Here is a 14,654-nt window from a genome sequence, read left to right on the forward strand (position 1 = left end):
AAGAAGACACACTTAACAGCAATGAAGTAGTTCCCCAATGGAATTGGATAACACCAATAACTCAGATGCAGCAGTCAATAAATACCAAGTCCTCTGAGCTCCAGATAAGAGAAACACAACACATGACATGGAAGACACAGCGAGCTTCCAGCCTTGGCACAATGGGCCACTGTGGCCTTCACACCCAGACTGGGCAACATGATGTTCAAAGGCAGGCCTTGAGAGGCACACCTGGGTTTGAAAACGGGCTTTGTCCCTAACCAACCGTGTATGATTTGAGAAACTGACTCAACCTGTCTACCTCATTTCTCCATGTTTCAAATATCTGTTACTGGCTCCTTTGCTAATAGACTGCTGTGAAACTGAATGAGTACCTATGGATACTGTGCTCAGCGTGAGCGGCTGCTGTTGTTGACTCAATCTGGAAAGACCTTTCATCTCTTATGCACCCTTCTGTCTGCACCTCGTAATGTGAGTGTTCTGAATTCTGGTGCTGTCACTTACCATACATGCCCTAGCAAATGCTATTTTCTCTTCCTGAACCATGGTTTCACTTTCTACAAGTTGGAAGCAATAATGATTTCTTACAGATGAAATATTAATGCTTTTAAGTGTGAGTATGTTAGTATACGATAGTAAATGTCATTACATCCAGCCCCTTGACAACCAATGGAAATGAATGCAGTAGTCCTGCAGTATCAGGAAGTAAAATACTGCAGGTAGTACAGTCCATTATGCAATTATAAACAAATGGCTGGTCAATGTAAACAAATCTCCTTTGTGCTCTCCTGATGGCACTGTGAATTTACTGAAAACTCATTTCTGGGTTTTCAATTTTTAAGCATCCATTACAGGTTGGTGATAAATAGCTTAGGGATGGTATTTTATAGTCAGCAGATTTTTAGAAAAAATGCTTTAAAGGCCGAGTTGTTTTTTGTTTTTACTTTGGTATATGTTGATCTGTGGTGGTCCTGAGCATTGTTGTACCTACAGGCCTTCTTTATTGTGACTCAGAGATAAATTGCAGGCATTCCCAGGGACTCTTAATCTTTTGGAGCAGGAGCTCTGATCGCTAAAGACACGTTCTCCTTCACAGCTAAAGCAATAAATGAGTCTTTTTGGGGCCTGGTGGTGTTGAACAGTGAGTTAAGCTGCCACCTACAATGCCAACAATCCCATAAGGGTGCCAGTTCAAATCCTGGCTGTTCATTCCTAATCCAGCTACATGCTGATGTGCCTGGTAATGCAGAGCAAGATGGCCCAAGTATGTGGGCCTCTGCCACCCACATGGGAGAACTGGCTGAAGCTCCTGGCTCTTGACCTCAGCCTGATCCGCCTTAGGCCATTGTGGTCATCTGAGTGAACCAGCACATAGAAGAACTCTCTTTCCTTGTCTCTACCACTCTCTATAACTGTGCCTTTCAAATATAAAGAAGTCTTTCTTTTAAAGGAGTCCTTTCTGAATTGCTTGATATGGGAGTCCTGGAATTTAAATGTCGTCCAAATGAGTTTGAGGGTAATGTTCTTCTCTACAATACTGCAGTTCACCAAATAATCATCTCTCTACTGGATGTTGGTATGCCTCTGCACCATGGGAACAATCTAAGAACAGGTCCCGCTATTTTCAACTGCAACATACTCTAAGAGTTACAGGTCTGATATTAAAATCAACAAAATACAAAATATTTACACTTCCTCCAGGGACCTTCTAGTTGGTTGGAACCACTCAAGTTTTTCTCTCCTCAATCAGACATTACTCACTGTGACCTAGAATGTACTTTTGAATATTCTGGTTTTTTTTATTTAAAAATGTTGACATCCCCATAGTTCTCTGAACAACACTGGGGATTAATTGATGGTTTTGAATAAGTTTATTTAGTCTTTGCTACAATGTCTTTTGCAGTGAAATTTCAGTCCAAGACTTTTAGTTAGGCACTATTTCATCCTTTTTAGTAACAAGGTTGGAAGGTGTTTTCTTTCTTTCTGGCATAATAAAATCAGCCTGTCCTGGTGAGAGCTTAGGAAAAGTGTAATTGATGTATTTTTGAAATGCTGCCCTGGTTTCCTCTAACTCTTCCTCCAGAAATTCTTTCCAGTTTGTCATGATTCCCAGTTGTTTCACAATGGTCAGCAGCTCCCCCTGAGTGTCAACCAGTTTACCCATTACGTTGCCAAGCACAGCCTTATGTGTTTTCTCTGCTTTTTGTATCACTTCTTGTACCTCTTCTTGCCTCTGCTTCTGAGCCATGCCAAATAAGAGGTTCATCTCATGTTCTTTTGCTCTCATCAACTGGGTCATAGTTGTCTTCTGATCCTTAAGAACTGATACACCACTACTCACAAGTTCCTCGATGGCTTTGCTGCAAAAGATAATATGAATTTATAAGCTAGAAGGATTAGCCACCAACAAAATGATTTTGTCTGTAACCACAAATAGAGGAGAAACCATGACACTGTTGAGGGGAGCCTGGAGGCAGGCTGCTGTCGATGAGCTTTTGGACTGTGTTCACTGTCAACAGCTAAAACCTATTTTTCAGAAGAGGGAAGCTTTCTACTGACTTCCCCCTGCTAAGGACCAAGGGGAGGTTACTTGTCACCATCTACCTGAAACTTAAAAGACCTGTATATATGTTGACCAGAAACAATATGAATCCATTGAGCTAAGAAACAAACAGGATAGCCCCTAAAAGAAATATTTCTATCAACCCATTTGCTTATGGTCCCCCACAAGGTAGAAAGCTTCCCACTCATAGGCTGAATTTATTTAATCTTGAGTCTTGGATTATACTTGGAAACCAGCAAGGAATGATCTATAGACCTCTGGTAGTAATGTTAGGGGTTATACCTTGACTATGTGCCAAGCAGGCTGGTGAGCTTCTGCACACACTTCAACTCCTCAAAAACGGTTTCTCTGATTATTTCCATTTTATGACAAGGGCACTTAAGCTTGGGGAGGTCAAGCAACCTGGCCACATTTACTTAATTAGGAAAAGTGTCAGACATAGCACCCCAAATCCAAGACAAAAGCTTGTAGCCAGTAGAATTCACTTTCAGTACAATTCCATAATTTCTAAAGAAACCCTTGATTGTTGGAGGAGATTATAAAGGTGATCATCAGTACTCCTGGGGTCTCGATCAGAAAGAACTGGAAGGAGGCTTCCTGTTACAGCCCCAAACATGAAAAAAAGATGCTCTGTTCCTTAGGTATTCTCCCTTAGAATTCTGTCACAAGCAAGCATCAATTTCTTGGAAGGTTAGCCTGGCTTTCTCCTTGCCCACACACAGGAGATGTTCATTTAGAAAGCTCCACCAGAGCCAGTTTCAGGTGAATCTGATTCAGTGAAGCATATCTTGATTGTTCCTGCTCCTACCCTCAATGATAGTATGTTTTAAACTCCCAATTTGTTCTTGCTAGAGGGATCTGCTATATTTATCAACCAGCCTCAGAGTCTGAATTTTAACACTTTAGGACTCATTACTTTTTGTTTACGGTCAGGGGGTCTAGGAATTTTATTCTGGTAATTTCTTTGAAGTAGTGGAATTGATGCCAAGAGTAGCGAGGGTGCAGTGCACAAAGGCTGGGACCCGGAGCATGTTTGTATCCTCTGCCTGACATGGTGCCGGGTGTGGACAGCAAATGGAAATCAATGAACATGTGAATCAATAAATGGGTCCTATAGATATAGTTCTCTTTTAAAACATTCTGTTGTGTCAAATAATACCATATTTTAAAACAACAAACAATACCATATTTTAAAACAACATTAAATGGTTAAAAGGGGTCTCTAACATAATCAAAATATTCAATCCGGGGTAAATATGAAAGTTTGCAGCATATACACATTCTTTTTGTTTTATACAAATTAGTCTACATGCATTTCCTTTTCCTCAACAGAGGTCCTGGAAAGCAAATCATATGAGGAAAGATTGAATGAGATAGATACATTGGCAGTTTCGTTTTTCTTTCTTTTTCCAATGAAATCTCAGACATAATCAACTCTCCTCAAATGTCTGAAGTGTCACTCTGCAAGGAGAAGGGGCACAGCCAGAGGCCATCTGTAGAAATGAGAGTGAGATGCAGCACATTTTGGATCCACACTGGGAAGAATGCAGCAGAGGTGTTCAGTTTGCAGTAACATTCCTGTCAGAAGGAGAAGGCTCACCAACTGTGCCCGGCATCTACCAGAGGGGAAGCAGGCTCAACTCCATCATCTCCATGCCCATTCAACGTGACGTGAATGTCCACATACTCTCTGCAAACAGTGAAGTTCATCTTCCAGCTCCATCTTTTTGAGGCTATGACTTGGAAGTTCGAAATACAAGCTAATTTTAAGGGTACGGCTAGCTGGAAGTACAACTGCTTGAAAAATAGTTGCAGGGTGTATCTGCATCTACAGAATTTAGTCTGATATGTCACAAAATGACTTCTCTACTTCTGAGTAAAAGATGGACTCCCAGTGAAACTGTAAAATATATTTTGACAATAGGAATGTTGGACTTTCTACCACTGTCTGTACCTACAATGTCATGATACACTTAAATAGAAGAATAAGGACTTGTGACTGTTGTTGAAAGATGATATTATTTTTATAATCTAGGGGAAAACAGTGAGGGAGGGGGGACAGTGGGTAGGGTTGATGGAGAAATTGCTGAGTTTAAGGAACTGTATCATGAATAATAAGAAGAATGGCTTCTCCAATTATAAAGAGTACTAAACAGAAGTGTAATATAATATCTAATAACTCAGTTTTGGGGGCTGTTGAGTAGAAAATTGAGCAGGGAAAAATCCATGCTAGCAATGAGTTGTCCTTTGCTTCTGTGCAGGGTTGCGGATCCTTTTTCTACTAAGGGCCAATTAGATAATTATAACATCATTTACAGGCCGTGCACAATTATAAAAATTAGCCTGCTGTAGATTTGCTGAATTTTGAGTTGCACTTGTAGTTACCTAGGCTGGGCTAGACCAAATGATTTTGTGGGCCTTTTACGTTCCCTACCACTGCTTGGGGGCTCTCACAGTTCACACTGTTTGGGGGCAGCTGTTAAAATGGTATTAAGCGCTATTGCTAACAGGTTTAAAGAATATTATCACTGGGTGTTTTCCCCTTCTATTTAGTATGTGAACTTTTAATTTTGCATGTATATGTTGCTAACAGCAACTTTTTCTGTGTGTCCATCAACAAAAATCTTGAATCTTAGAAGGTAAGAACCAGTGCTTCATTTCCCATCCAGGGAATTTCCAAATTATGAAGGGAATTTTTACAAAATTCATCTCTATATAAAGTGTTTGGAGTGTTGTTGGACACAACAGATTGTTTATTTGGTTAGTCCCTAAAGGAATATGGGAATTCCATCATAAAGAAACAAAAGGCTTTGCACGTATTGGGTGTTGAATAAAGAGTACTTGTTATTAGGAAGTATAGCTGTTATCGCAAAAATTCCTGAATGACCATTCACTCCTTGCCTTAGGCTAGAAAACAATTAGAATCCTTCCAAGAAGAGATGCTTATTTAAAAAGAAAAAGACTCTGAAAGAAAGAATTCAGTGCCTCCTAGATAATCTCTTCAGAATCTAATCACCTAATCCTCACACAAAAAAGTTTTCACGCACTTTATAAATTTCTCATAATTTGCATGTGTTCTTAATCCTTACGTTTTTTATAAAATAATCTGTACAAATAAAAGATCTATAGTAAAATTCTAAACAGCAGTGTTTTTCCACATATTAGCTTCTGTGAATACTCAAAAGGGTCCTGGAATCCAGACCTAGAAATAAAGTCTGGTGTGTTGGAGAGCGGCTTCACTAAGCAACCAAGCTGAACCACTTGCTCAAGGCACAGTTGAATAATGGCTACCACGTGCCAGGCACTCTTCCAGACTTATGCAAAGCATCAACACACAAAATGGACATTCTAGTTGGATGCTTGTAAACAACAGACATGAACATTCCCTAATCATCAGTCTATTTATGCAATAAAAGGCTGACATTTAAACCTTCTATTTAATCTTCAACGAGGTAAGGGCTGGTGGAAGCTGAAGTCAGTAAACCAAGACAGGGAGCAGGAGCCAGCCGGACCCAGTGAGGAGGGGCCCAAAGGTACCAGGGCTGCAGCAGATAGAGGTAATTAAAAGGTGTGGAGGAGAAGAGGAGGGCCTTCCTTCCCTGCACTGGATATCACAACTCATTCTGAACCTCCTCCTGCAACCCTGTCTCACCTTCCTCTTTTGCCTCTGCAATGACTGACAGTCCATCCAGGCAGGGAAGTACCACTGCAAACAGCCACAGATGTGCATGGCACCTGTGGGCATCTATGCCTCTGAGGGCTCTTCCCTTAGCCCTGTTCTAAACAGTTCCAGTGAGAATGATTTTATGCTTTAACCATAAAATGCATTCAGCTGTTACCACGAGCAGCAAAGAAACTAGAATAAATCATAAGCTAGGGCCAAAGAAGGGAGTTCTTACTCTCAGCTGTGCTATAGCTTGGTAATTTTGGGCAGGTCACTTAACATTTGCAAGTTACAGTTTTCTTTTGTCCCTGACAATCCCAGGTCTCCCCTAAGACTCAATGCTGAAATAAAAATGGTTGTGTGTGTGTGTGTTTGTGTGTAAAATCTAATCTGTATAAAATTATTTGTAATTATGTACAATATATGCTTTCTTAAAAACTATCTCCCTTTTAAAATTATCTATTTATTTAAAGGGAAAAGAGGGAAGCAGAGAAGCAGAGAGATAATCATTAAGCATTTTTGTTCCAAAATTTACTTGTTCATCGCAACAGCCTGGGTTGGGCTAAAATCAGGAGTTGGAAGCTAGGAACTCAATTCAGGTCTCTCAGGTGGATGGCAAGAATCCAGTTTACTTGAACTATCACCCCTAACCCCAAGGGTCTGCATTAAAAAGAAGCTGGAGGGCTGTCTCAATGACATAATGGGTAAAGCGGCAGCCTGTGGTGCAGGTATCCCAATGGGTTAGAATCCTGACTTCTCCACTTCTGATCCGGCTCCCTGCTAATGTACCTGGGAAAGTAACAGAGAATACCCCAAGTGCTTGGGCCCCTATCCCCACATGGGAGACCCAGAAGTTTCTGGTTCCTTGCTTTAGACCAGCCCAGTTCTGCTGTTGAAGCCACTTGAGAGTGAACCAGCAGAGAGAAAATATTTTCCTCTCCTCTCTTCTATTCTTTGCAAATAAGCCTTTCAAATGAAAATAGATAAATATTAAAGATTAGAAGAAGAAAGCTGGGATCAGGAGTTAGAGTAGGGCACTGAAGCCAGGCACTTCAACACAAGAAGGGATGGGACAGGAAAGCAATGAGTCGGGACTTCCATTTTCGCTCTATACTCTTATATTTTTCTACCATTTTTTCCCAAAATGTACTACTTTAACATAACCACAACAGCATACGATTTCCAGGCTACAGAATGCAAAGATTATCTTCTATGTATTACTAGGACAATGCTACTCCATTCTTCCCCCTCACCTCAAAACTGGTATACAGAATGAAACAGACAATCTTTAGAAGAGTGCTTATCTCATTATGGGGAGGGAAGGAGGTATGAATGAGGACGAATACATGGAGGTATTGAGATGTTCTGACACCTTAAGCTGAGTGCATCGCTCCTTGAGTCTTTATGCTACTATTTGTCTTAAAGCCACATATACACTATACAATTCATATATCACTCTGTGTTTGATATATTCCCATTAGAAAAATGTTAAATCAAAAAACCAGGCAACATATAACTGTGCACCTTGATCTTACTTCTCCTACACTGATTTAATAAAAAATTGTAAATGCGGTCTCTGAGTTACCTCTTCTGGGCCTGGATTACTTCCTCGGCGAGCTTCCTTTCTTCCTCCCTGGCCTTCTGCACAGCCTCCATCTTCTCCCTGTGGCACTCCATCATAATCCTCTGGACTCTGTGGACCATGCGCTGTTCCGCAGCTGTGTGTTCTCTCTTCAGTTCATCATCCATGCTGGCGAATACTTCCGTCTTGGTTTTAATTGCCATTTCCTCAAGTAACAGAAAAACTAGGTGTAAATAGTGCAGCATTTAAAAACACTCTCTAAAAGGCTATGTCAGGCCTAGCTGAGGTGGGACACTTAAGCCAAGCAGTGAGCATCCTACCACCCTTTAGGAACCCTTAGGTGGACCCCCCTTACATGCCAATCCTCTGAGAGTAAGGACAACCCATTTAATCTCACCCAGTACAGACTCAATATGTAGCAGGTGCTCATTGTCAAAACAATGAAGAAACAGGCCCATTGTCTCTGAGCTCTTTGGCTGACTCAGACCACAGATGGGGCTGAGGTCCATTGCTTCCCTCTGGCCTCTGACTACTGCACTTTGTCCTGTACTACTTCTAATTGGTCAAAAAAGGCAAATAATCTGTCCTTTTGCTTTGAAAGATTTTGTTAACCTAGGTACTGAACTGACCAATGAATCCTGAAAGTTTCAGTCTGGGAGACCAACCAAAGCAGTCTATGTGAACAGGTTAGTAGTTAGAGTTATCCTTTGCATGTGCTAGTCCTACAGGAAATACCTGACACAGCTCAGATGTCCCTGGCAGTCTTCAGGGCTCTCAACCAATCTCTAAGTGAAACAAAACCTGTGTTTTGTTCTTGTTTTCTTGCAAACTTAAGTAAGAGTATTTATTTACTACCTTAAAAAGCAAACAAGCCAGGCTCAGCGTGATAGTGTAGTGGTTAAGGTCCTCGCCTTGCATGTGCTAGGATCCCATATGGTCGCCGGTTCTAATCCCAGCGGCCCTGCTTCCCATCCAGCTCCCTGCTTGTGGCTTGGGAAAGCAGTCGAGGATGGCCCAAAGCCTTGGGACCCTGCACCCATGTGGGAGACCCGGGGGAGCTCCTAGCTCCTGGCTTCGGATTGGCTCAGCTCCAGCTGTTGCGGTCACGTGGGGAGTGAACCTTCAGACAGATCTTCCTCTCTGTCTCTCCTCCTTTCTGTATATCTGCCTTTCCAATAAAAAGAAATAAATCTTAAAAAAAAAAAAGCAAACAAGTCACTATTAAAAAAGAAACCTGTAAATCTTTTTGATGTTTCTCTTCCAAAATTTTAATTTCAAATTTGTGTCTATCATTTGCTTCTTCAAGTGCTTTTTCCACTGCTTGTTTTTGGAGTTCATTAGCCTGAAGGATGAAAAAAATTCATATATGTTAATATATCGGATGAAAAGAGGGTAACACTTCCTTATTTGGGATGTTAGCAAACACACTTTCCAGTTTACTAAAATTAGCAACCATGTGGATCTCTAAATTACTTGATCCAATTCCTATCTCAAACTTCTTGTAGCAAATTGGCTGCCTTATCCTGTGGTGCCCTAACTCATCTCAGCCCTGGGCTCACACGGCCATTTCAGGAATGGCTAATGACAGGGAAGCTTTACTATCAGTAGGCAGCTGTGTTCTCTTCTCCTTGGAACTTTATTAATTTCTTGCTCAACTGACTATGAAGTAATATATGCTTGCTACAGAAAATCTAGGAGACGAGGCTGTGAGACGCGTAACACTGAGCTGGCTGCGTGCAAGGACCAGTGCGGGATTCCCTTTCTCAGAGGTTCAGGAAGAAGTTTTATTACTTTACTTGAAGGAATTTGGAAAGTTTTCAAACTTCATTGTAACTCTAGATAAAGTTACATTCACACTGTATATTCATAAAAGCATCCTTTTAAACGTATAACTAATGGCTCACCTGGGTTTTGTTACTGACAAAAAGAGATGACCACTAAAGGTATGATACATATTGTTTTTTGCCCTGCAGTAATTTAAATGCTTAAAATACTTTAATGCCAAGCTTTGTTGGTACTAATGCCAAATAATTCTTCTAATATTTTGTGAAGTAAAGGTCTACTTTATAAAGAACCCAAGAATTATTGTTTAAGCCAAGTGGCTTGCCCAACCCTCCAAAAGTGTAAAAACTCCTTTATGTCATTCTACTGATGATTAGAAGAAGTGGAAACTTCGAGATGGAGGCTTTGCTTTGGTTTTGTGTTTTGGATCCCTCTGTGAGTGCAACATTTCAACTGTCATTTCAGCTCCTGGCAGTCATGTGATCAAGATGATAAGCATCTTGGAGAGAGGGATGGAAGCAGGATTAGGACATGACGAAGTACCTGGAAAGAAAAACAGCATGGGCCAGTGACGTGTAGCATGCTCAGCCTCTGCCTGGGGCATCAGCTTCCCATATGAGCACAAGTTCGAGTCCTAGCTTCCTAATTGCTCCATTTTTGATCCAGCTCCCTGACAATGGCATGGGAAAGCAGTGGAGGATGGCCTAACTGCTTGGGCCCCTGTATCCATGTTGGAGACCCAGAAGAAGCTCTAGGCTCCCGGCTTTGGTCCAGCCCAACTCCAACCATTTGCAGCCATTCAGAAAGTGAGCCAGCAGATGGGATAGCGCGCTCTCTGTGTCTGCCCTTCTCACTCTGCAACTCTGCCCTTCAGATAAAATAAATAAATCTTTTTCAAAAGTCATGTAGTTCAAAGATATTACACACTGTGCAAGTGGATGATGTTTTTTTTTTCTATATTAAATGTCAGGCCCTAATGAATACTTTTCAACATGATTGTCCTATTACATTTTAGTTGTGATCTACTGAGAATGCAGAAAGCAGTAGTTGTCCATATTGGGGCATCAACTTAGAAAGAAGCTCTGATTGATGCCGGCTTCTTACTCTGCACCTGTTACGTATTCCATTGACCTCTCTCAACAATTCTGTAGAATGGGTATTTGCGATCGCTCTTCACAGATGGAGAAGCCGTGATGAAACAATGCCCAATGTCCCACACCTAGCTAGGTTCAAAGTTAGTTCTGCCTGTCTTTGCAGTCTCTGCCCTTGACTATTCCACTAAACAGAGTCCTCATAGAAAACGTGTATGATGAAAAAACTATGCAAGGATTTCAAAAATATTCTGGACCAAACTAGATTTCTTTTGGTTATATTTTCCACACACTTTTTTGAAGAACCTTTGTAATTTTTTTTTCAGACAAATTCCCAAAGTGAAAGAACTGTGAGATGTACTTTATTTAAAAATTTTACCTGATTCCATACATCAGCTTCTGCTTTTGCAATACGTTCTTTGAGTGTAGCCTCTTGGCATTTCTCTTCTTTATTCAGAATACTTTCCCCAATATCTGTGTAGTGGAAGACAAATGATCACTCGTCTCCACAGACTATTTCTGTAGCTTTCCTTTTTACCATTACTAGTTGTTTACTGAGAGTTATTTGGTAAAGAGCTCCTTTTTTAAAAAGGTCAATCTTTTCTTTAAAAGTAAACACTGGGGCCAGCATTGTGGTATAGCAAGTTAAGCCTCTGCCTGCAATGACAACCCATATGAGCACCAGCTGCTCCATTTCTGATCCAGCTCCCTGCTAGTGCACTTGGGAACACAGTAAAGAATGGCGTAGGTGCATGGCCCTCTGCACCCATGTTGGAGAGTCAAAAGGAGCTCCCGACTCCTAGTTTCAACCCGGATCAGCCATGGCCCTCATAACTATTTAGGAAGTGACTCAGCAGGTGGATCTGTCTCTATAATATACATTTCAAATAAAACATTTTTACAAGAAAAAAAAAGCATCGAAAGGACATGTTTCCTCCTATCTAATTAGGAGGGAATTCACAACATTGTCAGAAAAGGAGCAGTCATTGTCCTCGTCACCTCAGTCTGCAGTAGGCAACCAAAGAAGTGAAATCAATGCCCCACGTTTTGTACACCCGAAGTAGAAAAGTGAGTGAACGTTCAAGAGACATTAATGCATTATATTCATATAGTTCCTCTCTCCATACTCTCGTCTAGGTTCTCCAGCTAGAGAGTGGAAGCCAAATAAATGCCTTTGGAACGTTGTTTCATGCGTTTGTTCAGGGCACATGCTGAGTCCACTGAGTCTTTATGGGTTTAACTGTTTCAGCCATGGAGTAAAGATTGTTAATTATACATCTGGCAATGATCTAATCTGATTTCCAAATAATATTTTCATAGAAAAACCTTCTATACCCAGATAAGGAAATAACTGTCTAGTCAGGTGAGAGGATCATATCTTCAGTCCTAGCCTCTTACGATTTCAGAAATCAGGGGTACAATCACATCATCACTAATTAAAACCAGTGGGCATCAGGAAACATTTAGCAAGTTGTTTGATCAATACTTATAAAGGCTGAAAGTCAGATGGAAAATTCTTAAGTAGATAAAAAGAGAGAAGCCAGTAGTTCATCAATCTATGCATTATAAGTACGTATCTAAAAATGTTCTCATCTATATGTATCTACATTTACATTATCTACTAATTAAGGACATCAGTTTCTTTCACCCAGTTATTAGGACATTGTTGAGAGGTGTTTCCTTCCTATATATATAAAAGGTACTCAAGTGCTGGCAAGGGCAAAAAGAACTCACACTTACTGCTATGTGTAGGCTTTAATAGTAAATCCAAAAATGAGGATACTTCAGAAAGTTTGTGGAATAAGGGAATCAAAAGATTAGTTTTTTTTTGGTGCATGGAATTTTGAAGTCCACTCATTTCTTTCATAAGACATTTCCATGAACTTTCTGAAGACTCCTGGTATGTCATTAAAGCCAAATAAGCTTTAAATCGGCATTAATATTATCATTTACATATGAGCAATGAGATTGGGAGGTTAAACATCTGTCCAGTGCACACATCCGGGAAATGGAAAAGAACTCGAATCTTAATCTTTTTTATGCCAAGTAGACACTCTTGAAGGAACAAGTAATTTTGCATAGGAAAAGCTAGTAACTGTGCAATAGGAAGAATGACATATGAAGGCATGGAACATTAGAACAAAGAGAAAAATGAAGTCACTTACCCAGTATATCTCTGTGAGTATAGAAACGTGTCTTAAACGGCTTGTATTCATGGATCCGTTTGAAGGTTTCTCCAAAAGGGGCTGGTGGAATTATTTTATTACAAACAGCACAGCAAACAAAGTGCGTGTGGTTTGGATTTCTGATCATGGCTAAACATCAGGTGGCTTCAGCTACCTACTGTTAAAATAATTTTGACATCAGAAAAGGTAGCTTCAAGAGAAGCTAGAAGTGCAAGGAAGCTGGAATAGGTCCGGGGTTCTTAGGAGACTGCTATAGGCCAGGGAAGACGTGATCTGCCACGCTGAGCTTGTGGTTAGGAGCCCTCGATAAAAGACTGCTACTGAAAGCCTCTGCCATAGAAGGTGTGGGCTCTGGATTTGGCAAGATTTAAGCAGTGGCTCCCTCTCAGACTCTAGCATTAAATTGTTAACTAACTTAGCAACTGTTGCTAAGTAAAATAAGCTTTGCTCATAAAAGCAACTTGAAATAATGACAAAAGAGAGCGTGATGAAACCATTCATTTTCCTGGTATTTTCTATGTTAGTTTTCCATTGCAGCTGTAACAAGTAAACATATACTTTCTGACTTGAACAAAATCCTCATTTATGCTCTTGTGTTTCTGGAGGTCAGAAGCCTGCAAGAATGAATCCTTTGGTGCTAAAATCAAGATGTTGGCAGGGCTGGCTCCTCCTGGAGTGCCTAAGGGGCAAACTGCTTCCTTGCCTTTTCTCGTTTTTGGGCTCATGGTCTTGAATCCTACAGCTTTTCATGTGTAAGCTTGTACGTCGTCATCTCTTCCTCTGCGTTCTACCTCCCCGTGGATGACTGGGATCAAACCAGTCTCATCAGAATAATTTAGGATAACTCTTCCATCTCAAAATCCAGAACTTTGTCACGTCTGCCACTTCCTATATTCACAGGTTCCGGAGATTAGGATTTGGAAATTTTCACAGGGGAGGTGAGTATAAATCAGTCTATCACATTTACCTTTTTCTCTAACATTTATTTATTTTTTATTGCAAAGTCAGATATACAGAGAGGAGGGGAGACAGAGAGAATCTTCTGTCTGATGATTCACTCCCAAGCAGCCGCAACGGTTGGAGCTGCACCGATCTGAAGCCAGGAGCCTGGAGCTTCCTCCGCGTCTCCTACACAGGTGCAGGGCCCCAAAGTTTTGGGCTGTCCTCCACTGCTTTCCCAGGCTACAAGCAGGATGATGGATGGGAAGCGGGGCTGCCAGGATTAGAACTGGAGACCATGTGGGATCTTGGCACGTATAAGGCAAGGACTTCAGCCGCCAGGCTACTGAGCCAGGCCCCTATCGCACATTTCAATGGAATTTTAAGAGAATTATCTAAGATCAGCAAACAAGGTGGTTTCTTAAATTTTTACACTATTTATAAATGTGATACTTTGGTGTCAAGGCAATAGAGTTGGGAAATATGGTAAATTAAGGGAAAATACTTTTAATAAGTCAGCTTCAAAGATACTAAGCATGGCTTTAAAAATCACATGTCCTTATGATTTTAGAAAAACAGTTTTAGATATTCCTCTGATCATAAACACTATGCAACTGACTACCAATAACTAATTTTTAAAAATGTCCTATCAATCATATACAGCATCTACCTGGGAGGACTAATTTTACAAGGAATCAATGAAGTTAATTTCAGCAAACTTCCTAGGGTCTTCAGTTTAGTGTGTAACAAGTTATCTGTAGTTTCTTTTTCTTTTCTTTTTTTATTTTTTTAGTGATCTTCAAGGATTTTAAGAAATACTGTTACACAGTTGATTAGGGTACAACGG

At 40.6% G+C, this 14,654-nt stretch overlaps 1 protein-coding gene across 1 annotated transcript; it reads right to left on the bottom strand.

Annotated features, from left to right (window-relative positions):
- Window positions 1–1,856: 1,856 nt before the first annotated feature.
- C1H6orf163 (chromosome 1 C6orf163 homolog) lies at window positions 1,857–13,278 on the bottom strand. Its single transcript, XM_004580534.4, has 5 exons — window positions 12,848–13,278; window positions 11,062–11,156; window positions 9,044–9,151; window positions 7,813–8,015; window positions 1,857–2,360 (listed from the first exon to the last, which is right to left on the bottom strand). Exons 1-5 carry the CDS (start codon window positions 12,993–12,995, stop codon window positions 1,925–1,927), a joined length of 990 nt encoding a protein of 329 aa, XP_004580591.2. The 5' UTR covers window positions 12,996–13,278; the 3' UTR covers window positions 1,857–1,924.
- Window positions 13,279–14,654: the final 1,376 nt, after the last annotated feature.

The sequence above is a fragment of the Ochotona princeps genome, chromosome 1 (assembly GCF_030435755.1).
Source record: "Ochotona princeps isolate mOchPri1 chromosome 1, mOchPri1.hap1, whole genome shotgun sequence".
NCBI classification, from domain to species: domain Eukaryota; kingdom Metazoa; phylum Chordata; class Mammalia; order Lagomorpha; family Ochotonidae; genus Ochotona; species Ochotona princeps.

Excerpts from the sequence above, each read along its gene's own strand:
- C1H6orf163 (XM_004580534.4), bottom strand. The coding sequence starts at position 12,995 with ATGATCAGAAATCCAAACCACACGCACTTTGTTTGCTGTGCTGTTTGT. Across the intron at positions 11,157-12,847 it reads TACTCACAGAGATATACTGG|ATATTGGGGAAAGTATTCTG; the intron begins GTAAGTGACTTC and ends TCCACTACACAG. Across the intron at positions 2,361-7,812 it reads GTAATCCAGGCCCAGAAGAG|CAAAGCCATCGAGGAACTTG; the intron begins GTAACTCAGAGA and ends TATCTTTTGCAG.